Raw genomic sequence first — 25474 nt, forward strand, 5'->3', positions numbered from 1 at the left:
TTCCTTTCATTATAGATATTAAGATGTGGTATCCTTGAGTACTTTAGTTCTTCCTCCCTCCAAAAAGCCATTAATTTACAAATGCATAAAGCCATCAGGTCAAATATTTCAAAGCATTTAAATGATTTCGGTATTAGTTTGATATGTCTGACATTATGCAGGTTACCTGTGTTACTGGCTAAGATAATGTTATTGATTCATTAAATTATAAACAAAGGTAGGAATAATATTTTTTTATTTATGGCATTGTTTGGCTCCAAAACAGTCTTAAGGAAATAGTTAAATACTTTGTTTATAGGGGAAGAAAATATAGACTTGATAGTTTAAAATCCCATTGACCTTTTCACTGCAACTGAATTGCATCCAGCCTGATTTTCCTATCATCTTAGAATTTTTAAAGATTTTTTTGTTAAATTTATTTTACTTTAGGTACATACTATATCTGGCATTTCTCCCCATGTTATCCCTCCCTCCCCTCCCTTCCCTCCCTACCCCCCATTGTCTCTCCCCTACTCCCCTCAACTGTCCCCTGTGTGTGATGCTCCTCTCTCTGAGTCCACATGTTCTCGTTGTTCAACACCTACTTATGAGTGAGAACATAACAGTGCTTGGCTTTCTGTTCTTGGGTCAGTTTGCTGAGAATCATGGTTTCCAGATTCATCCAAGTCCCTACAAAGGACACAAACTCATCGTTTTTTATGGCTGTGTAGTATTCCATGATGTATATGTACCACATTTTCTGTGTCCAGTCTATCATTGATGGGCATTTGGGTTGATTCCAGGTCTTTGCTGTTGTACATAGGGCTGCAATGAACATACGTGTGCATGTGTCTTTATAGTAGAACGATTTATAGTTCTTTGGATATATACCCAATAGTGGGATTGCTGGGTCCCACTGGGAATTTCTATTTCCAGATCCTTGAGAAATTGCCACACTGTCCTCTACAATGGTTGAACAAATTTACACTCTCACCAACTGTATAACTCTCCAGCATCTGTTGTCTCCAGATTTTTTTAATGATTACCATTCTAACTGGTGTGAGATGATATCTCTGTGGTTTTGATTTGCATTTTTCTAATGACCAGCGATGAGCATTTTTTCATATGTTTGTTCACCTCATATATGTCCTCTTTTGAAAAGTGTCTGTTCATATCCTTTGCCCACTTTTGAATGGGGCCGTTTGTTTTTTTCTTGTAAATCTGTTTTAGTGTTTTGTAGATTCTGGATATTAGCCCTTTGTCAGATGGGTAGATTGCAAAAATTTCTTCTCATTCTGTTGGTTGCCAGTTCACTCTAATGATGGTTTCTTTTGCTGAACAGAAGCTCTGGAGTTTAATTAAATCCCATTTGTCTATCCTGGCTTTTATTGCCATTGCTTTTAGTGTTTTAGTCATGAAGTCCTTGCCTATGCCTATGTCCTGGTTAGTTTTACCTACATTTTCTTCTAGTGTTTTGATGGTGTTAGGTTTTATGTTTAAATCTTTGATCCACCTGGAGTTAATTTTAGTGTAAGGTGACAGGTAGGGGTCCAGTTTCTGCTTTCTGCACATTGCCAGCCAGTTTTCCCAACACCATTTATTAAACACAGAGTCCTTTCCCCATTGCTTGTGTTTGCTGGGTTTGTCAAAGATCAGATGGTTGTAGATGTCTGGTGTTACTTCTGGAGTCTCTGTTCTGTTGCATTGGTCTATATCTCTGTTTTGGTACCAGTACCATGCTGTTTTTATTACTGTAGCCTTGTAGTATAGTTTGAAGTCAGGTAGCATGATGCCTCCAGCTTTGTTCTTTTTGTCTAGGATTGTCTTGGCTATGTGGAGTCTTTTGTGATTCCATATGAAGTTTAAAGTGTTTTTTTCCAGTTCTGTGAAGAAGGTCATTGGTAGCTTGATGGGGATAGCATTGAATCTATAGATTACTTTGGGTAGTATGGCCATTTTCACAATATTGATTCTTCCTAACCATGAGCATGGAATGTTTCTCCATCTGTTTATGTCCTCTCTTATTTCATTAAGCAGTGGTTTGTAGTTCTCCTTGAAGGTCCTTTACATCATTTGTTAGTTTTATTCCTAAGTATTTTTTTCTCTTTGTAGCAATTGTGAATGGGAGTTCGCTCTTGATTTGGCTCTCTGTTTGTCTGTTTTTGGTGTATAGGAATGCTTGTGATTTTTGCACGTTGATTTTGTATACTGAGACTTTGCTGAAGTTGCTTATCAGTTTGAGAAGATTTTGGGCTGAGATGATGGGGGTCTTCTAAATATACAATCATGTCATCTGCAAATAGAGACAGTTTGACTTCCTCCTTTCCTAATCGAATACCCTTTATTTTTCTTGCCTGATTGCTCTAGCTAGAACTTCCAATACTATGTTGAATAGGAGTGGTGAAAGAGGGCATCCTTATCTAGGGCCTGATTTCAAAGGGAATTCTTCCAGGTTTTGCCTGTTCAGTATAATATTGGTGGTAGGTTTGTCATTATAACTTTTATCATTTTATAATACGTTCCATCAATACCTAGTTTATTGAGAGTTTTTAGCATGAAGGGCTGTTGAATTTTATCAAAGGCCTTCTCTGCATCTATTGAGATAATCATGTGGTTTTTGTTTTTGGTTCTGTTTATATGATGGATTGCATTTATGGGTTTGCGTATGTTGAACCAGGCTTGCATCCCCAAGATGAAGCCTACTTGGTCGTGATGGATAAGCTTGATGTGCTGTTGCAATCTGTTTGCCAGTATTTTATTGAAGATTTTTGTGTCGATGTTCATCATGAATATTGGCCTGAAGTTTTCTTTTTTAGTTGAGTCTCTGCCTAGTTTTGGTATCAGGATGATGTTGGTCTCATAAAATGAGTTAGGGAGGATTCCCTCCTTTTGTATTGTTTGATACAGTTTCAGAAGGAATGGAACCAGCTCCTCTTTGTACTTCTGGTAGAATTCAGCTGTGAACTTGTCTGGACCTGGACTTTTTTTGGTTGGTAGGCTATTGATTGCTGCCTCTATCTCAGCCCTTGTTATTGGTCTGTTCAGGGCTTTAAACCAGGTTTCTTCCTGGTTTAGTTTTGGTAGAGTACAAGTGGCTAGGAATTTATCCATTTCTTCCTGGTTTACTGGTTTATGTGAGTAGAGCTGTTTGTAGTAATCTCTGATGGTAGTTTGTATTTCTGTGGGATCAGTGGCAATATCCCCTTCATCATTTTTTATTGCATCTGTTTGATTCTTCTCCCTTTTCTTTTTTATTAATCTGGTTAGCGGTCTGTCTATTTTGTTGATCTTTTCAAAAAACCAGCTCCTGGATTTATTGATTTTTTAAAGGTTTTTTTGTGTGTCTTATCTCCTTCAGTTCAGCTCTGATCTTAGTTATCTCTTGTCTTCTGCTAGCTTTTGAGTTTTTTTTTTTTTTATCTTGCTCCTCAGTTCTTTCAATTTTGATGATAGGCTGTCGATTTTAGATCTTTCCTCTCTTCTCTGGTGGGCATTTATTGCTATAAATTTCCCTCTCAACACTGCTTTAAAGGTGTCCCAGAGATTCTTGTAAGTTGTGTCTTTATTCTGGTTGGTTTCGAAGAACATCTTTATTTCTGCCTTCATTTCATTGTTTATCCAGTCAACATTCAGAAGCAAGTTGTTCAGTTTTCAAGTGGTTGTGCTGGTTTGAGTGTGTTTCTTGATCCTGAGTTCTAGTCTGATTGTGCTGTGGTCTGATAGACTGTTATGATTTCTGTTCTTTTGCATTTGCTGAGGAATGATATGTTTCCAATGATGTGGTCAACTTTAGAGTAAGTGCAATGTGGTGCTGAGAAAAATGTATATTCTGTGGATTTGGGATGGAGCGTTCTGTGTATGTCTATTAGATCCACTTGGTCCAGCTCTACATTCAAGTCCTGGATATCCTTCTTAATTTTCTGTCTCGTTGATCTGTCTAATATTGACAGTGGAGTATTGAAGTCTCCCACTATTATTGTGTGGAAGTCTAAATCTCGTTTTAGGTCATTAAGAATTTGCTTTATGTATCTGGGTGCTCCTGTGTTGGGGGCGTATATATTTAGTATAGTTAGCTCTTCCTGTTGGATTGATCCTTTTACCATTATTTAATGGCCTTCTTTATCTCTTTTGATCTTTGTTGGTTTGAAAGACTTACTTTCTTAAGATATTGCCTATAATTGACACTATATGAGACTTTAAAATGTCATAGATACTCCACAGGCCAAACATTGCTAATATATTTTACTTAAAGTGATATTTCATAGAAAAATCGTGAGTTATGCAATGAGAACCCTTTAAGCCCTTAGCCCAAGCTTCCAGACTAAATGTGATTACAGAATAAGATAAAATTTAACTTTGGTACAGAGCATTTTATAGCCCCAAATTATATTTTTCCAGTTATATTCATTAGCATTTCTGCTAATAAACTCCCAACTTAAATAGAATTGAGCTCAAAGTTTTAATAATGTATTCTCTTCTTTCTTTGTATTTATATTTAGTTGTTATGGGAATACAACATGGCTTCTCTAAATTTGAGGTTTTTAAAGGATCACCTCCTTTAGCTCAATTACTTGTATTGCTTTTCCCCAGTAGCTGAAAAGTATTTAAGTTTGCTTTGGTCAAGATTTTCAGGTGTGTGAGGTTTTTTGGCTGTTGTTTGGCTTTTTGGTTTTTGATTATTCAGAAATAAAGACTGGTTAGAAATTATAGTTAGTATGATTAATTAGGAAGAAACAGATTTTTCTTGTAGAAAGAACAGATAATTCTGGAATTTAGTTTACCTCTGTTGATGTGTAAACTAAATTCCTGTGTTAAGTTGGGTATACTATGGTCCCAAAAGTAGTCACTGAGTTAAATGCGTATGACAAAAACTTCATGATAGCAAACTGTCTCCTTTAGCTACTAAATTCATGGTTTATCGTTTTTGTTTTCTTGATATCAATAAAGAATTGTCAATTTTAGATGCTTATTAGAAGTAATAAGAAATACTGGTAGGCTTACATAGAATTAGTGAAGTTTTAATTGTTTACCAAAATTGTACCTTTCATGTGCTAAGATAACAAGTAATCAAAGACATGTGAAACTAACTTTGTGGTTTTTTTAAATGCAGACATTTCATGGTTTCTAGCCATTTCTTCTTAAGCTTTACCTAGGGATATCCTCTACTTGGCTCTTCTTTTAGTGTAGCATATTTGAGTTGACGTTTTAGAACTGAAAATTTAAAATTCTGCATCTGAAATTCTCAGTTTTGACGTGTTCTCACCTCTGGGTTTTTTCTAGGTTGTTTCTAGATGAAGATTGGTGATTGGGCAGAAGGTAACTGTAGAACCAGCATCTGGATTGAGCTTTCAACACCACTCTTCAAGCTACCACCATGGTGTAAACTTAACCATAGTCAGTGTTCCAAAAAGCCTGAATTTTGTTGAATGGTATGTTTACTAAAGGATGATTTGAACCAGACAGAGCTAACATACTCATTTGATCCTATGAACTTTAGATTTGGGATAATCAACAATGATTTTCATACTCCTTAAGCCCCTTGCTCAAAGGAAATCTTTAATTGGGTGTGTAAGCAAACACGACAGAGTTCTGGATGGATCCATGCTGGGAGGTTGGGAGTGGGCTAGACCCTACAGATTGTTCCAGGGAAGGAGCTTCTACCCTCTCAGGTGAACTGGAGGGCTGAAGAAGATAGTGGGTTCATCAAGAGTATATTTAGTAGCTAATAACTTGTTTTTGTCATTTACATCTTTTTTTTTCTGATTCGTATTGCTCTGTCCTAATACAGTATGAAAGGATTTATTTTTTTCTTTGTGTAATTTCTTTCACTTTTCTTTAACCAAAACTGCCCCAAGCTCATAGCAAGAGCTAGGCAACTCCTTCTGTACTCAACTGTTTTTTTTTTTTTTTTGACATTGTCTTCTACTTTTTTCTTCCATCCCTCTTGGTCACGACCATTAGGAATTCTCAGTAACCAGAGTAAGTTTTGGGAGCTAGTAAGATGCTTTTTCACCAGACACCTTCAATCTTCTATAGCTTGAAAGAAATACTCTGTTCTAGGGACCTCCCTTACCATCTTTTACTGTCATACAACAGATTTTGTTTCTATCCTTTCATACCTGCTGCTGACACTGCTAGTTCACCAACAGAAACTTTTGCAGAGAAGCTCACTGAAAGTCTACAGCCCATGCAAGATAATTCTAGCCTGCTCTTTCAGGGGACTTCATTTCAGGGGTTCTTTCTGTAGATGCTTTCTTTATATACATTGATCAGATCACACCAGCTCTGAGAGTTTCCCAGAATTCTCAGAGCTGCTGTAGAAATAGTACAGCATTAAACAAATTGCCAGAGTTTGCAAGTCTTTTAAATGGAAATGGTGGTTGTAAGGGCTGGGACTGTACATAAGTGTTCAGTATAAGCACTCAATAATTGGAAGTTGCTATGAGGTCCTGTATACTTAACCACATCTCACCATGCCACTAGTGGTACTGGCAGCCTGCAAAGAGTGGGAGAAGTTGCCTAATCTTGCAGTATTTTATACACCCTTAAATTGAACTGGAAATTTAGCAAGAAAGAGAACATTTATTGTACGTCTCAGTCTTTGACTAATTGTATCAGTGACTCTTAGCAATCCTGTAAGAGAGATATTACCCTTATCTCACATACAAGGAAACCAAAGCTTAGAGAATAAACTGTGTACTTGATTAATGGAATGGAAAATAGCAAGCTTTGAAAGGAGGTTGTAATAGTGGTTAATCAACAGTGTATGTGAACTATGATTTTTAAGTCTTATTCTGATGAAACTATGAGCTGCCAAAAAGCCTTTTAAAGTTTCTCCTAGTTCTTAATGAAGATAGTGTTGCAAATTATAGTATATAATACCCATTTGTGTTTTCTAATAATTTGATAAATATGAAGAAAATTAGCTTGGTTTTTATTTTCACGCAAATGACAAATGTAGTTGAATATCAATGCCATATAATTACGTATTTGCAGTTTATTTGGGTCAGATAATCAAGGCAAAATGAAATGTGATTTATATTCACACATCTGCAGAAATAAGCCAATTAGCTCACTCGATTATGATTGGGTCATAATTCTGACGAGGTCAAGGCCACAGGTTCTATGCATGTGCAGACCAGTATTGTACCTAAAGTCATTCCTGCTACAAACTGTCCCTAACCTTATCTAGTTATCTTATTAACGAGTGTCTTTGGGGTTTGGTTGAGATAATTAATGGCACAGAAGAAAACATCTCCTTATATAGAAAATTCAAAGGACATACTCTGATCAGCAGTATGTTGACTTATTCTTGGACCAATTTTGGCTCTTTATAAGGTATTAACTACTGCCCATAATTAGTTTTATTTGTCAAAATATTCAAACCTTAATTTGAATCCTTATACAGCAATGCCATTTTCAAACCTGTTGACTATTCCTGAATAAATGCAGTGCTTACCTACTTTAGGGAGAAAAACAACACCATCATTAGATATAGTGGCCTCTGAAATTAACTCAGCATTTTATTGCAGTGTTAAGTGAAGATGTGCATAAGAATATAGGTATATTTAACTTGTCACATTTAAGTTTAAAACATGAAAATACAAGTGCTTTTATTGCTTTGTGAGGCTCTGCAGTGCATCTGAACCTCGAAATTACCTAATCTGTCTTGATTAGAAGGAGCCCTTATGGAGTGAGACAGTACATGGATGATCATTTTTAAAACTTGACTGTGTACAGCTTCCAGTGGGAGATGTAAAAATTACTGTCTGCTTTTGTTTTTCATTTTGTATATACAACTAACAAGCCAGAAATAATATGCTATTTCAGAAGAATTAAAGGTCAGTTTAAAATGCCAGCACCTATTGTTTACTGTGGAAAGTGAGGCTGGCAAATCATTTCAAAGACTGTGGGCTATGTAAATTGCAAGGAAGGGAGGGAGGTTCTTAACTTCACCATCAAATTAGAGAAAGCCATGATACCTACCTTTGATATTAACAACGAGAGTCAGACTTGATTTTATAATACGTCATCTGATATGATAGTCTCAGATACTTACATGGCTTCTATACCCAGAGAGAATGAGTTAAACCAATAGAGCACTGGCAGACAAAATTTTATAACAAAGGTTTAGAAAACAATTCCATTAACCATTCCTTTATTTAAGGCAATAGACAAATATATCTTCAGCATTAACTAGAGCAGTATTTCAATTAACTACCAGTTTTCATATATGAGATCTTACATGAACTGGAAGTTTTCAAAGAACCTGGTATATAGGGAAGTGACATGCAAGCTGTTCTCAGAAGTGATACCAGAACTCCTGCAGGGGGCCAGAGGGAGGCCAATGGCTGGGCTCCGAGCCTGATGTCTATGTTCCAAAAACTGCACTTCTATGTGTTTTATATATAGGGGTTTTGAATGTCTAAAATACTTATTAAAGTAAATTTTTCAACAAAAATAAATGCTACTAAAATATTTCAATATTTTAACATAACTCTTCTAAGTAGCACTTAAACCTTTTTTACTTAGAATTCTTTGGAGTTATGATTGTAACCATTAGTTATAACCATCATCATTATTGTGGGAAAATCAGCAGTCACAACAGTGCATATCTTCCAGTGGCTTTTAAATAATTAACTGATATAAACCTGTTTTATTCTATTTGGACTTTCTAATTGTTTTTGTTCAGGCAGGACAATTGAGACTTTGTTGACATTCTTTGAAAATTTGATTGTTACTAGGCTACTGCCTCATTGTGCACTTTTTGCCTGGCAAGATTGTAAGGAAATAAAATTTTTTCAAGTGCTCACTGACACAAAATGGAACTGGGAAACTACCCCAAATCTTTAAAAATGAAAAACCCTCAAGAGAAAAACATATCAGACCCAACCACTACTTAGGCAGGGCAAATGATAAATGCAAATCACAGACTTGCTTTTTTTTCTGCCACAAATGTCAGAAACGCTTGGCATCTGAGTGCATTGCATTTTTTTCCCCTCTTCTGAACAGCTCAACTTGGAAAGGTCAACATATCCCTTTGGGAAAAATCTTTTCTTATAAATTAGAATGTTTGCACACATAACTGTAGGAAATGTTTAACATTTGTTTTGATAAGACAGCAATTTGTTCAATAGAGTGGAATTGTTCTTTTTTTTCCATTTCCTGACCGTTTGTACATCACAGACACCCAAATCACTGAAAGCAACTTTGAGGCACTTTTTTTCTATGGGTTCAGATCATGCTGTCCACAAAACCAGCCAACGCCTTGGGCTTCTGAAAGGCAAAACTGTTCCACCTTTTATTTACTCCAAGAGACTCATTTGTGAGAGACTGTTCCGAATAAAAGCAGTAATTTTCCACAGACTATACATGCTGAAACCTGGAAAAGGGAAGAGATTGAGGGTGATGGGATGTCCAGTGTCTCCAATGAGATATGTTGTTTGAATCTTTTGGTTTATGTAAAGAAGAATATAGGACATTAAGACAACAAAGCTATTTGCTATTGGTGATCAGCTGCATCGAATTTGACAATCAACAAATATTTGTGGTTTGTGGAGAATTCTTTCTAACGAGAGCCTATCCTTTCTTTCCAACTTGAATTGATGGAGAATAACGCCAAATTTGTGTAGTTATATTTGTTTCTATGGAAACAGATACCCAAAACAGGCTTACAACTTTTTTTTAAGTAAAAATGCTTTTAGCAATGGCTTAAAATAAAACGAGGAGGGACTTTAAGGAAAATACCAGTATCTAGGTATTGATCTGGGCTGGATTACAAGAAGGGACCTGAGTCAGCATGGCTCATTATTTTGGGACACTTCTGATTATTCACCTCCAGGAATAGTTTCCCTTCCATTTCAAACAAATCCTTCTACTGCTGACTAGAGCTGCAAGATGTATAAATACAAATGTATGTGCTTGAGACACATGTGTATTCCAATAGAAATGTCCTATCAGAGGCAAATCATCTGCTCACACACTTATTCCCATGCCCTGCATTCTATTTCTTCTTTTCAAGGGCTCTCCTTCTTCAATTACTTTATATATATATATATTTTTTTTTTTTTTTGAGACGAGAGTTTCGCTCTTGTTACCCAGGCTGGAGTGCAATGACGCAATCTCGGCTCACCGCAACCTCTGCCTCCTGGGTTCAGGCAATTCTCCTGCCTCAGCCTCCTGAGTAGCTGGGATTACAGGCACGTGCCACCATGGCCAGCTAATTTTTTGTATTTTTGGTAGAGACGGGGTTTCACCATGTTGACCAGGATGGTCTCGATCTCTTGACCTCGTGATCCACCCGCCTCGGCCTCCCAAAGTGCTGGGATTACAGGCTTGAGCCACCGCGCCTGGCACTTTATAATTTTTTTCTTATTTTTCCCTCCTATGTCATTAATTTGTTTCTCTTCATTGGCCCAATCAGAAAAGCATACAAACATGTTCTATCTCTTCTCAATATTGAAAAATTAATCTTTGACCTCATATCTCCTTTTAACTACCATGCATTTTCCTATTCTCCTTCATTGTAAAACTTAATAAAATTAAAAAAGTCCGCAGCACATATTTATTTCCACTGTCTCTCTTCCATTCACTCTTCAACCTGCTCCAATTGGCCTTCCATCCCCATTTCTCCAAAGAATGATCTTGACGTAGTCACTAAGACCTTACTGTCAAAGCCAGTGACTATGTAACTATTCTCATATTATTCAATCTCTTGGTGGGATTTCAACACAAATTGACTGCTCCATTCTTGAATCACTGTCTTCTCTTGGTTTTTAAACTACTAGTCACCTAGTTTTTCTCCTACATTTTGGGCTGCCATTTCTCTGGCTGTTTTGTTGGTTCTTCATCCTCTACATCTATCTAAATGTAGAATTACCTCAAAAATCCATTTTTGACCTTTTTTCCTTCTCTTCACTCTTCCTGGATGATCTCATTTGCTCCCATGGTTTTAATTACCATGCAAATGCTGAAAAGGTTCAATTTTACAACTTTAGTCCTGACAGCTCTCTTGATTTTCACATTTAGATATGCACTTACTCTTGATATCGCCACGTATTTCAATAAACATCTCAGTTTTATTTTCCCAAACCTGTTTCTCTTGAACTCTTTGCATTCTGAGCAAATAGGGCCACCATTTATCCAATTGCTTAAGCCAAAAACCGGAGTCATCCTTTTTTTTTTCTTTTCCTTACTCCACATTTAATCCATCAGCAAATCACATTAGTTCTATCTTCAAGCTATTTCAAATTAATCTCTGTATCTACTTCCACGTCCAAATTTTTATCACCTTTCATCTGGACATCGCAGTAGCCCCCTAAATGGTGTCACTGAATAAACTGAAACCTCTACCATGGTTTATGTGACCCCATATGAACCAGCTTCTTGTTTGCTCCAACTTTCTTCGTCCTCACTCTGTCTGCTCCAGCCACACTGACCTCCAGAATGCTGCTGTCAAATGCTAAGCTCTTTCTATCTAATGGTCTTTGCATTTGTTCTTGCAACATTTTGCCTCGTATCTTAACATAATTGACTCTTTTTCATCCATCCCCACCAATGTTATTTCTTCAGAGATGTGTTCCTTACTTTCACCTCTGCCATACATGGTCAAAACACCTTATTTCCTTGGAGGCACTCGCCACTATCATCTGAAACCTTCTTTTGCTTGTTTGTTGGCATGTTGTGGCCTTCACAGACAGAGAATGTAAGCTCCTTGAGGACAGAAACCTTGTCTGTCTCTTTCTTGTCTCTTTCACTATTTAAGACCCATCCTGGAAAGTGCCTAGTTAGCATCTGAGTACCTGGTAAGTATTTGCTGGATTAATTCATTCATTCAACAGCAATTTTTAGACCTCCCACTATATGCCAGGTACTGTACTCGGTTCTTTTTAAATTTTATTTTTAGAAAATTAAAATATTTTAAAAATATTTTTTGGGTACCCAGTAGGTGTCTATATAGGGCTCATGAGATATTTTGGTATAGGCATGCAATATGTGTGTTATAATCACATCATGAAAGATGGAGTATCCATCCCCTCAAGTACCCTTTGTATTAAAAACAATTCAATTATACTCTTTTAGTTAACCTGTGCAATTAAATTATTATTGATTATAGTTTCCCTGTTGTGCTATCAAATACTAAGTCTTATTCTTTCTTTCATTTGTTCTAGGTTCTTGACATACATCTGTGAACAAAACAGAGCACAGATCCATGCCCTTATGGAGTTAATATACAGTGTGGAAGATAGGTAATAACCAAGGCATTGTTTAAAAAAAAAAAAAGTGGTATGTTTAAAGGTGATAAGTACTGTGGAAGAAGCGTTTCTGGATGAGAACTTAGGGTATTCTCCAGGTCTCTTCTCTTTGTGTAGTAAAGTAGAAAAGGCTTTTGCAACATTTTAAATCATGGCTTCTGGAGATGAGCTCTGAGATCCTGAACAATTTTCACTTTGAGGCTTAGCTCTCTTATATGTGTAAAATGCTAATCTCAAAATTTTGGTGTAAGCACCAAATGAATATAGATCAATTACCTTCTTATCCCTTCCCAGCCACCAGCCCTCATCCTCATTCTGGGGAAGGAAGCTATATAGCACTACGATACTCTCCCTCTCCTGCACACTCTTAAGCATGCCTAAGAGAAATCAACCCAGTGTTCCTGAAAACCTTCAAGATGTACTTACTTCATAAACATGTGGACAAACAAGTGCGTGGGTAATTTAAGAGCGAACAAAGCTACTTTTATTCAGAAATGATGCTTTTTAAGTAAGGGTAGGAAATTTTCACCTTTCATTAATAACTCTTTTTCCCTCTTTCTCATTTATTTCAATTCTTACAGACCCCTACTGATAAAGTGTAAGATTTGCTATTTATTGTTTTCCTTATACATAGAAGTAAAAGCACAGAAATTATTTTATAGGAGGATAAAACATTTATTTAAATGGAAACACTAATCTCTATTTTCATCATGCTGAAGTGTGTGGTTACAATTTCCAATAGAACACTATATATAATAAGCAAAAAAATAAGTTAGTACATTGTAAACTTACACACAGTTTCATCAATTAACAGTTTAAGAACAAACAAGCCATTTAAGACTTTGGAGCTACATTTAGCAAAAAATTGCAAACACTCAAATCTTATCAACCCCAAGTAAGACACTAAAGAGCTATTCAAGACTTCTTCAAACCAATTACACAAATACATGTTTATTTTTGGTTACAGTCCCCTGCTATGCACAAGACCATTGGAATGCTGGAACAATTACACATTTTAAAACGGCACAAAGCAAAGCAAGGAGATAACATGCCAGCCTTAGAGAAGCTGTCTTGAAAGTGCAAACTGCTTTTTCTCTTCCTGAACCACTAGGATAAGAACGGGTACTTCAGACGACACGGCAGGGTCATGAGCATGCTTTCTATACTGCACTGGTGGGACATTTACTGGAACCAGGTCTCCATGCCTTTGAAGATACCTCTGGTTTTAAACAGTGAACAGGCTTCAACTAAATATAGTGCAAATCAAATACCGAGGAGCAAAACAACAGAATGAGACCGTCACAGATCGACCTCCTGTTTCTCTACCTGGCACAACCCACATGGGACACATTGGCACACGGTAACAACAACTACTTAGGTTTTGATGTGGAAGGCAGTGCGGCGGAGCGAATGCAGGGCAACCACGCAGCAGCCCCTGAGCAAGGCCCCGATGTTATAGACAGGATCCGTTCCCCCCCTCTGAGTACTGAATGCCCACAGCACAGTGGGGACCACGGGGGCAGCCACAGCCAGAAAATCCACCAGGAAGCTGCTGCTCCAGTACTGCCTCATGACGCCCCCGCGAGCCAGTGGGATGACCCCATCCAACCTCTCTTCCACGCAGGCTGCAAAATCCAGCTCTCTCATGAGGCGGTTTGCATGAACTTCCGCATCCACCTTGGCATACGGGGTCTCCACGGGAGACAAAAGGATGGCTGAGTTTGGATTTCTTGGAGTTAAATCAATCACTAAGGCAGGGAGGGACTCTGGGAAGCTCTCCATCGAGTCTGGCTCAGACTCATCAGGGGATGCCAAGCTTGATGGACAGGGGTCCTGGAGCTTCTGCAGCACATTCTGAATGAGCTCCGAGATGGCAGGGCTGTAAGGCACCACGTCGGTCTGGACGGCTCGCTCCACCACCACACTGCCCTCCTCCTGACCCACCACCATGGGCAGCAGCTCCAGGACGTTAGTCCCAGGGGTAGAATGCATAAGCTCCAGGTCACCAGATTCTGTAGTGGTGGCTGTCACCATCTCATCTAATAAATCTGTGCCGTCTGCTATGCTATCTCCCACCAGCAGCTCCCTGTCAGCCCCTTCCCCTGTGACCTGCTCTTCCAGAGATAACCCATCTGCCATTGTGTCAAGAGGTGGGTTGAGGGTTAAGCTCTTCTCTGGGGAATCACATGGAAAGTCTAGGCACAGTTCATCCCTCAGAGAGCCACTGTGTGCCATCTCCATGCTCTGAAGGAGAGACTCCAACTTCTTGTTTTGGATGTTTATGTCCACAAAATATTTCTGAATGCCTTTATCTTTATCAGCCAAGCTGCTCCGCATGGTTTCGATGACCTGTTTGAGCTGTTTAATCTCTTTCCTAGCTTCTTTGAGTGCCAACTGGGCCTCTACTCGGTGGCACTCCTCCTCAATCCAGTCCTCTCGCATGCGGGCCAGCTGGGACTTAAGCTCCATGATTTCACTTTCCCTAGAGTGCCAAGAAAAGCATGGTTAATGAAAAAAAAAAATTAAATTTGATTTGGGCAACAGGCAGTTCTGCAAAGGGCCAAGAGCTCATACTCTTCCACTTGAAATATAGATGTGAAATCAGTTTTGAATGCAGGGAACTCAAGAGAAAACAGCACAACTTGAGAAAACATTCCAGCCTAAACCTAAAGAAGCAGTACATTTTCTCTTTGGCAGAGATTAGCCATGAACTTTCTCTTTAACTCTAAAATCGCTAAAGTAATAATAGTAATCAGAATCAGAATCAAAATAGCTACCACAATTTCCTTTATTTATTTATTTATTTTTTTTGAGTACTCATTATAAGTTAGATATTGCCCAAAGTGTGTTACAAGTCTTCTACTCAATCCTTAATATTTGAAACTTTACAATTCGAACAACTTAGCATCTCTTAGCCTGTTTTTATCTCCATAGCCTACCTGTTCCTAATGCCTATAGTTTGTGGAAGAAAAGGCCAGTTCACTTTTAATTACCTATCAAAGCCTCAAGGTAGACTGGTAAGTTTTAGCCTTGCTAAATTGTTCTGATGGTACTCCAATGATGATAAACATTTTGGGAATCATAAAATGCTACACATGGCAGTGACTTTACATGTTGACAGCTACTTATTCGATCTCCTCTCAGGATAATACTTAATTCATCCTACACGAAGGAGAGTCTATCCTAATTTTTAGATCCTTCACAGGACAACCCTATTTCAAGATATTTGTATATAAATTCTTTCCTACATATAATTTTTTAATAGTCAGTTCTTACATTCTCAGTGGATAGGAAGTCAGAGTAGTCAGGATCCTCATATATATAAAGAAACATCAATATTGCTCTTTAGGTTTAGGCTAGAATATTTTCCCAAGATTTGTTAAATTCTCATTTCTTCCTCCCTTGAGTGCTCAAATCCTCCCATGGACTCCTCAAACCACAGACCAAACACTTCCAGACTCAGATCTCAGTTCTATTTCAGACAGATGAGGAACCAAATTAATTTGGAAGATGAAAAATGTCCTTTCCTCACAGTCTGTGCCCTTATCTGCCCACAGTTTTAGCAACCAAGGTCATTGAGTTTTCTCCATATTTTTGTGGCAGCAGGGGAGGAAGTTTGAGCTGATCGGGTAGCTAACCCAGACTCAGAGAATGTAAATGCCACCTTCACCCTGAACTCACAGCTACACTGGTCAGAGCTTTTCTGGTCTGTTCCAAAATGTTCCAGGGGAAAATCATCAAGCAGAAAAACTGGCCTGCTGCCAAGATGTCAAAGGTCTTCTCTCCAAGATAAGATCTCTTAAGCATGGGCTTATTTATTTATTTTTTTTCAACCTTAACACTTGGCGAAGAACAATGAGCCCCTTCCTTCTGCACAAAAATAGCATGCAGGAATCACAATGCACATAGATATCCATTCGTGCACGAATATAAACAGGGCTTAATTGGTCCATGGCGTGTGACCATTGTGGAAGAAAAGGCCAGTTCAGTTTTAATTACCTATTCTGCTGGAAGTATGGGATTGTTCCTGCACGTGTTTTTGCCATTTAAAAATAGTCATGCACATACCCAATTATTCACCTCAAAGCTGTACACACTGGGAAAAAACAACAACAACAACAACAACAAAAAGATCCCCTCTAACCTACAGGCCTCCCTGAACTCCTGCAACAGTCAAATCACACAGAATTATGAAATGGCTCTTTTCAGAGGCTGATTTCAAAAATTTGACAAAAACTGAATACAATCATTTTTTTCTTTTTCTTTCTGTAGTTTGGGTTCATATTTCATTTTATGGAAAAAGCAGCTGTCGCAAACCCCACTGTTTAAGGAAGGTAGGTTCACCTTTCATGGAGTCGGCGCTCAGATTCCTTCAGCTTGGTCTTTAGGTGTCTCACTGTAACCTCTTTCTGCTGCAGAGGAGTCAAATACTGCTCTGGGTTTGGGGGTCTGACACCATGATTTTCACCGCAAGACATGTACCTTCCAGAACGCCTGAAACAAAGTAATGAAATGTTACTTTTTGCCATTTCCTTTTCTATGAAAAGAAAACACACAGTGTTATCAACTGAATGTTGTGCCCTTCAGAATTCATATGTTTAAATTCTTACCCCAATATGATGCATTAGGAGGTGAGCACTTTGGGAAGTAATATAAAAGGAACCCCAGAGAGCTTTCTAGCTTTTATATTCCACCTTGTGAGGGTACAATAAGAGGTCAGCAGTCTGCAGCCCAGAAGACAATCCTCCCCAGGACCAGATCTTGCTGGCACCCTGATGTCAGACCTAAGCCTGCAGTATGCAGCCCATGGTTCTCGAAAGATTTGGACCAAAGTCTAGGGCACTTTGTCAAAGCCACCCACATTGAGCCAGACACAGTTAACAGCTTGAGAAGGAATGGCAGCTGTGTGCTGGGGTCTTAAACCTCAATAACAGCTGACCTCACTTCTGAAGGTGAGCTGTAATAAAACTGCCAATCTTAAGAGTGTTAAATTACTTTGAAGATTGAGGGGGTATTTGTGTATTTATGGAGAGAATAGGGACAGTGGAGGAGAATGATTTTCTACGGCTTAGGAATGTTCTCATACAAAATAACACACAATTGTCCAGGTGCCAGAGCTGTCAGTTCAGAGTAACATGTGGCACAATGGGTGGGGGCCTGGGGATGGGTCCAGGCAGAAGAGAAGAAAGCAAGCAAGATGACCTAACTTTCTGCACAGTGTGCCACTGCCTAAAGATCCTGATGGCTATTTGCTGAATGCAAGTTGTTCTAAAATCAAGCTCTGCTGTGAGTATGCCTGTTTGGAGGAAATGGAAAGGTCCTTCTGAAGGGAAGAAATTTCTACCTCTACTTAACTCTTCCCAGTGTGCTTTATAAGAGAGCTCAATGTTTTACAAAACAGCCCTTGCTGGAATCTTGACCCCTCTCAGGCCTGGCTGGGAGTTGGGAATCCTTGTTGTAAGAGAGCTGACTGACAAGAACAGGGCTGTCCAGCGGGAAGAAGGCTGAAGGAGGAAGGTAGCCAGCTCCCTCTGACTCTGAACCCAGTCCCAGCCACTGTGCTGCCAGCTCCCTGAGCACCTGCCTGCCTCCAGGATGATCTGTGTCCATGCCCACCATCCAGTCCTCCTGTCGTGGTCTCTTTGGAAATGCAGTTCCTTCTTTCTACTCCACACTCCCCACAGCCTCATATGAATTAACTTCTTGCTTGCTCTTCAGACTTCAATTCCATTTCATTTTCTCAGGGAGGCCTCCTCTGATTGCTCCAGACTGAGTTGGATCCCACTCCCCACCTTTCACACACCTCTGTGGCAACAAGTGCCTACAGAATCATTTTACGTTGTTTTTTTTGTTTGTTTTTTGAGATGGAGTCTTACTCTGTTGCCCAGGCTGGAGTGCAGTGGCGTGATCTTGGCTCACTGGAGCCTCTGGCTTGCCTGCTGGATTCAATCAATTCTCCTGCCTCAGCCTCCTGCTCCCTTTGTGTTATTTTCCCTCCCTATCCAGGAACCGCTTGGACTGTTGCGCCTTGTTAGAAACTGTGGTTTGTGCTATTTCTGCAGCAGCCCTTGTAGAATCAGCCGAATGTGGGAAAGGAAAGCACAGTGTCTTGTAGAATCAGGCAAGGGATCAAGAGTTATCTAACTTTTTGTTTTTCTTTTTTAAAGAACAGCTTACCAAGTAGGACAAACTAAGATGCATGAATTAGGTGAGCAGGACTCACCTCATGATGGGGCTACAGTCGCTTCCTTTGTAGGAGCCTGAGTTGCTACTGCTTGGGGAAGAAGGTGCATAGCTGGGATGGATATTGACGGGGCTCAGCTGATTCCTGCACAGCATGGACAGAAGGTCCTTTTCCCGCGGAGATGTTGGGCTGCTGCCAGGCTTGTGTGATGAAGCTCCATTACTCCGCCCATGAGGACCTCTACTGGGAGAAAAGCATGAAAAATGTTAAAATCCTTGGGGCTACAGATGCCCAAGGGCTAATGTCTTACTCCCTAAATCTAAGGAAATCCAATTTATAGAGTTGAAAGGGGCAATACAATTATTTGTGTAGACTGTTCTCAGGAGTAGCCTTCTTCCCACCTGGCTGGTATTTTCTCTCCTTGTGTCAACAGCACAAGCAACCTCTCCCTCTGTTGTTATTTCAAATGGTTTCTGACCATAAAGCTTGTTTTGGATTACACCCAATAGCCTGCTAAGAACATACACAATGTAGAATATTGACTTAGCTCAGGTTTATTTTGGAGGCTGTTTTCAAGATGTGGTTTTTGTTCTAGTCCACCTGTTTCAGTTTAGAAGCATTTGCGTTTGGTTCATGGCAGGGTAAGAAAATTAAGGTGGTTCATTTGGAGGATGGGGGAAGGTGGTAGCCCATAACGGAGGAGAAAACAGGGCAGATAAACAGAACACACATAAATGTATAGTCCGTAATTTTGACCACTTAAAAATATTTTTTCATTTTTTTCTAGCCCCAACTTCAGACAATCTTTGTCATTTAGTTGTTGAAATGCTATAACAGCCCATCTTGGTTCTCCTGCCTCTTGCCCTGCTCCCTCCAGTAGAAGGTTGGCCTGTGGCTGGAGTGGTCTTTCAAAATGGAATCTGATTCACTGTACTCCTTAAAGCCTTTTGATGTTTCCCCACTGCCTCCAGAACAAAGGCCAGCCTCCGTAAGATGGTTCACAAGGTCCAATCACACCACTCCATTCAACCCCATCCTCCACCACACCTCCCTCCTCCCTCTGTACTACAGCATTCCAAATGACTTACTGAAGGATCCATGCTTGACCATCCGTAGGTTTTTGAACTCATAATCTCTGCTAGAATGTTCTCCTTCTCCCTTCCCTAAGCCCCTGGATACCAGGATACTTCATACTTTGAGACTGATGGGGACTTACTCTACAGAGCTTTCTCTGAATTCTTCCTTCCCTAGGCCTGTGTAGGGGCATCTTTTAATGCTCCCTAAAATTCGGTGCAAATTTCCACCACTGGACTTATAACATGGTGTCACAACTGCATACTTACTTGTCCTTCCTGCTAGACTAGCCATCCTTGAGGGCAGAAACACAGCCTGTTCTTTCTACCCTCCTACTTTTGATACATGGTAAGTGTTCCCTAAAGGACTGCTAAATAAATAAACCAGGTATGAGTCACTGGAACTGCCACTTAGTAGGAACTTAGGCAAGTGAGCCACTTAACATAAGGATCAACACACACACACACACACACACACACACACACACACCCCTTTCCTACCTTCCTCACAGAACTGATGTGAAAATTAAATCAAAGAATGCATGTGAGTGCATTCTACAAGCTATTAAGTGTAACTCAACTATAGAGTATTATTAGAGGATAAACTTGTTCAAACCTCACCTGTTGCAGAGATTTGATACCCACTAGTGTAAGGAAGTGTCTTGAGAATGTTAAAATTACTTAAACAGGATAAAAGTTCTATGTCAGGAATATTACTCGATGGCAAAGAAAAAAGAGAAAACAAAACACCTTTCATATAGTAGTACTGCTTCCTGACAATCCTTTCTTTGCACAGCTGTATCCAACTGACATCTTAATGAGAAATGTGTGTAAATGTGAATGCGAGTGTGCATGGGGGTATACTTGGCTTTGAAACCATGATTACTTATTTACAATCAAATATAATTTCAACTGGCTGTCAACCTAGCAAATCAAACATAAACAAAATGTAACCAAGTTCTCAAGTGAAAGTTCTTTCCTTTTGAAATCATCCAAATGAATGCTGCTCTTCTCTTCGTGAGAAGAGGTCACTTTACATGGAACAGATGGGCTGATGGCTTTCTGACAAACCAAATTCAGCAGCCTGTGGTAGAAAGAACTTCATGAGTAGCTGAAAGGAACATGTACCCTCGTGTGCATTTCTTTTCCATGCTTCACTTCTAAGTCTGGCACCAACCAGACTATTTCTTAATCTGATTTTGAGAAATATGGAGGATTAACTATTACAGGCTAGGTGGGAATGTAAAGAGCTGTCCCATATTTTGACTTGGAGAATTTTATTCCAAGTTAACTTCCATTGATGACCTTTTGTGACCCTAGCACTATTTCCTATGCTCTCTGAATATTGTTCAGGAACTAAATTATCAGACTATTTATAATAGCTAACTTTATTTTTTGAGACAAAGTCTCACTGTCACCAGGCTGGAATGCAGTGACGCAATCTTGGCTCACTATAACATCTGCCTCCTGGATTCAAGCGATTCTCCTGCCTCAGCCTCCCAAGTAGCTGGAACTACAGGCACGTGCCACCATGCCCAGCTAATTTTCTATTTTTAGTAGAGACGGGGTTTCATCATGTTGGCCAGGATGGTCTCGATCTCTTGACCTCGTGATCCGCCAGCCTCAGCCTCCCAAAGTGCTGGGATTACAGGTGTGAGCCACCACGCACGGCCTGTAAGAGCTAACTTTTTAAAAAGAAGCAACGTGCTTAAAAATATCAGTTATCTTCATTTAATAGTTCACATGCTAACATATATAGGTGCAAACTCATTATAGGCATTAATAGTAAACATTTTCAAAGGGGAAGCTGAGATTCCATGTTTGTCATGCCATGTACTGGCAAACCCAATGCTATCCTCTTCAGCCCATCCGAGATCCTTTGGTCTGGTGGACAAGAAGAACGCAGTCCACAAAGAAGAGAGAAAATTCTGCTGACCCTGCACCCTTCTACAAACCTGAATAGAGCAACTGGAAGGTTAGAGAAAAAGAAGAGTGAAGGAGAAACTTCATGAGTGACCTGGGTGAATTTCTATTCCCTGACCATTGGCTCTGGACTTCAGGTAATATTATCATCACCACCATCATCACCTTCACCATCATCTAGGGTTGAATTGTGTCACCCTCTGCAAATTGATATGTTGAAGTCCTAACTCCCAGTACCACAGAATGACAGGGCTCTTAAAAAGTGATTAAGTGGCCGGGCACAGTGGCTCATGCCTGTAATCCCAGCACTTTGGGAGGCCGAGGCGGGTGGATCACAAGGTCAAGAGATCGAGACCATCCTGGTCAACATGGTGAAACCCCATCTCTACTAAAAATACAAAAATTAGCTAGGCATGGTGGTGCATGCCTGTAATCCCAGCTACTCAGGAGGCTGAGGCAGGAGAATTGCCTGAACCCAGGAGGCGGAGGTTGCAGTGAGCCAAGATGGCGCCATTACATTCCAGACTGGGTAACAAGAGCGAAACTCCATCTCAAAAAAAAAAGGATGACAAGATGACAAGATACTACAGAGTTTGGCAAGGATAATACCTGGCTACTCTAGAGGATCTGCGCTCCATGCATAGTCCTCCAGAACATGAAATTTACATGAAATGCCTGAGATAGTCCATGACGAAAATCTACTGATGGTACTCTGTGTTGGGTGAGATTCTTTTATTTATTTATTTTTTGAGATGGAGTCTTTCTCTCTTGCCCAGGATTGGAATGCAGTGGTGTGATCTCAGTTCACCACAACCTCCGCCTCCCAGGTTTAAGCCATTCTCCTGCCTCAGCCTTTCCTGCCTCAGCCTCCCAAGTACATGGGATAACAGGCAACCACTTACACGCCCGGCTACTGTGTGTGTGTGTGTGTGTGTGTGTGTGTGTGTGTGTATTTTTAGTAGAGACCGGGTTTCACCATTTTGGCCAGGCTGGTCTCAAACTCCTGACCTCAAGCAATCTGCCCGCCTCGGCCTCCCAAAGTGCTGGGATTACAGGTGTGAGCCACTGTGCCCAGCCAAGATTCTTTTAAAAACTGAAGATAATAGATAGAACATTGCCATTTTCAATTTTCCATCTATTAATTTTTGTTAAACCTTTGAAGTCTATTGTTGCTTGGCTACAACAAATATAAGCATTCATCTGATTTGTATATAATTATATTAGCTATTTTATGTTTAATATATCCATTTTAGGTCACTTAAAGAAACCATGAATTCTACACTAGAATATTTTCTCTTAATCACTGTATTATTGACATGACCTTGGAATTTAACTACAAACACAAATTCCTTTGAAATATTTAAATTGGCTTCGCCTACAGGCCTTCCTTTTTTATTTTTTTGCCTTTCTATATTCTCTATATTCTTTGATACCTTGTTCCATGTGTACGTCATAATTTCTTGAATGGGTTAGATAAATGGTTTATTCTCACAGCAAGCCATATCTGATTTACATAGAGAATGTTTACATTATGTTCTATAATTCCAGAGGCACTTGGGATTGCCAAAATGGGGGTTGGAGGTGGGGGCAGGGGATAGAGCAATTGTGCTCTTTTACTGTGGACTTCACTCTTTCTTTATAGGTCTGTTGGCTCCAGCTGTATTTTTAATGATAAAACTGTGCCCTAGGGGTCTCAGGTCCCTCTATAAACATCAGCTAAATCTTCAGCTCACCCACAAGAAATAGAAAATATTTGCTTGCTGAGTCTTGGAAAGGCAGGCTTTTAGACACTAAATGGATTTTCTCCAGAAAGAGACCTTAAAAACTCACACAGTCCAATCCTCTCTTGGACACTGTGGCCCAGGACAGTAAAGTCAGAAGCCAGGTTCCCCCATGTTTTGTGGCTCCCTCCATAGCTTCATTCAAGTCCCTGCTCAGAGCTCAGCTCATCACTGAAGTGTCCTACAACCCACCAAGCTAAAATATGCCACAAACCACATTACTATCTATCTCCTTTCCCTGAATGTTTTTAAAAATAATGTAATTACTTTTAAAAAATAATTATATTATTTTTCAATTTATTGGTCTTCTTGTCCTATTAGAATGAATATAATTTTGTGGAGTTTTGTTTCCTCATGGTGGATGCTCAATAAATACTTGTTAAATGAATAAATGAAGCCACTGGTGGCAAGCACAGAATCCTAGGGTTTACCATCCCTTCTCACTAAATGTGAATAGTGGCTCCCATGTTCTCATAGTCCTCTCTCCCAATTCAAATAACATCAATGGAGAGCATTGGTTTAAGCTTGCTAGGCTCCATGCTCTGACTCAGCATTCTACCTTTATTAACTTGTTTAATCCTAACAATAAACCCTCTGAGGTAGTTAGCTCTAATTTACAGATGAGGAAAACGAGGCATAGAGTAGTTAAGCGACTTGCTCAGAGCCACACAGCCTGGAGTTGGTGGTGCTGGCATTTGAGCCAAAGCAGCCTGGTTTCAGAGGCCACACACCCAGCCAGTGTGCTCTCTGGGTGGCCACCTATGCCTATGAACTTTACTATGCTTTCTTCATTCCCTCCACGGGTAAATGCTGGGAGTGGTCAGGGAGTAACTGCTTCTTTCACAAAGGTTAAAAACGGAAGCCCAGCTAGGGGAAAAAGGGATGAAGTCAGAGGTTTCTCAGCTATGAGACTCATAGATTCATGGAGGGGAGGTTGGTGGGAAGTGGGAGACCACTAGCTTTCTACCCAGGTAAGTACATAGGTGAGTGAGGGAAAGAGAGAAGGGACAGAAGGAGGAATGGGCATAATGCCCAGGGCTGGATGGCAGACAGCCATGGATGAACAAACACAGGTGTGCCATGTGACCATAGCAGGCAAGGCAGGAAAAAGTCCAGTTTAAAATCACTAACCCCCACCAAAAACAAACAAACAAAAAAAACACGACTGAATAATAAAATATGAACAGACAGTACGCTGGATGGTTCTATGGACACATAGGTGCAGGTGAGTCACCTGTGTAAAGCATCTTAATTACAGAGCAGAGACGGTGCCTACTTGCGTGAAGAAGAAGATCGCTTGCTTCCCGCAGTCGACATATGGACCTCAGGAGCAGAAATGCTGCCTGTGCTGCTCGAGGAGCTAAAATCAGCTTCACTGCCTGAAAAACAACAGGGGAGAGAGAAGCATGAGGGAAAGAAAACCGGAGAACACGCTGGCCAGTTCTCTGCCTTCCAGGTCCCTGCTCCCTGCATTTGCACGCTATTGGCAAGTGCCAAGATTCCAGGGCTTCCAGGCTCACAGCATTTTCCTCAGAGCAGGCAAGAGGAGGCCCAGGACAAGGACATCGTTTCATCAACACAGCCAAGACACACAGTAAGGCTGGTTTCATAAAGATGCCAGTCTTCGTGCAGACACTGTCAGCAGTGACCCAAGTGCATAAAAAAAATGCACCTCTCTCCAGTGTGTGAGGCTCTCACTTGACAACAGGCTCACTCTACTTCAAGCAAAAGAAAAAGCGAAATACTTATCAGTCCAAGAGTAGTTTTTCCAACAGACTTTATCTTTGGGCTTCTGCAGTCAGCTAGTCATACTTCAATTTGGCACATTAGGTTTGGAGACAGCTGACCATTTAGAGGCAGTCGGGAAAGAGGAAAGCCTGGACCCTCAGACTGCCTGTGCCAGCACTATCTGAGGACTTACTTTCTCTGACTGCAGTTTTGGTTTTTCTTTAAAATATAGATCCTTAACATAAAAGCAGAAATTTAACATTTTTAAACAGGATAACAATTATAGAACCTGTAAATTACACTGAAATTTGGAATTTTAGCTTCAGGGTAGGAGTACAGGCAAGGATGTTCATTAGTTTGCAAAAATCACATGATATTTTGAATGCAGACTACAGTTGGGTGGGTAATTATAATAGAAATATGTTGTAAGGTAAAATAATTTATATAAATTCATTCTAATGAAAATATGTTCTGAAAGAGTAATAATGGCAACATTCTCACACACTGCCTGGGGAAGTAAGAGGAGGTGGAAGAGGCAAGTTAGAACAATGA

The 25474-nt window shown here is 39.8% G+C and overlaps 1 protein-coding gene across 10 annotated transcripts in view; it reads right to left on the bottom strand.

The window, feature by feature from the left end:
- Window positions 1-12883: 12883 nt before the first annotated feature.
- Window positions 12884-25474, bottom strand: part of SYBU (syntabulin) — a 120371-nt gene continuing 107780 nt past the window's right edge. For 9 of the 10 annotated variants that reach the window (XM_039464564.2, XM_039464565.2, XM_039464563.2 and 6 more), the window contains 4 exons: window positions 24471-24573; window positions 18457-18660; window positions 16578-16727; window positions 12884-14715 (listed from right to left, as the gene is read on the bottom strand). In XM_039464564.2, coding sequence (XP_039320498.1) covers window positions 13608-14715; window positions 16578-16727; window positions 18457-18660; window positions 24471-24573 — 1565 coding nt within the window. In that variant the 3' untranslated portion in view covers window positions 12884-13607. The remainder of the gene's footprint in view (window positions 14716-16577; window positions 16728-18456; window positions 18661-24470; window positions 24574-25474) is intronic. The other variant, XM_039464561.1, reaches the window with a different exon arrangement.

The sequence above is a fragment of the Saimiri boliviensis genome, chromosome 15 (genome assembly GCF_048565385.1).
Source record: "Saimiri boliviensis isolate mSaiBol1 chromosome 15, mSaiBol1.pri, whole genome shotgun sequence".
Classification (NCBI taxonomy): domain Eukaryota; kingdom Metazoa; phylum Chordata; class Mammalia; order Primates; family Cebidae; genus Saimiri; species Saimiri boliviensis.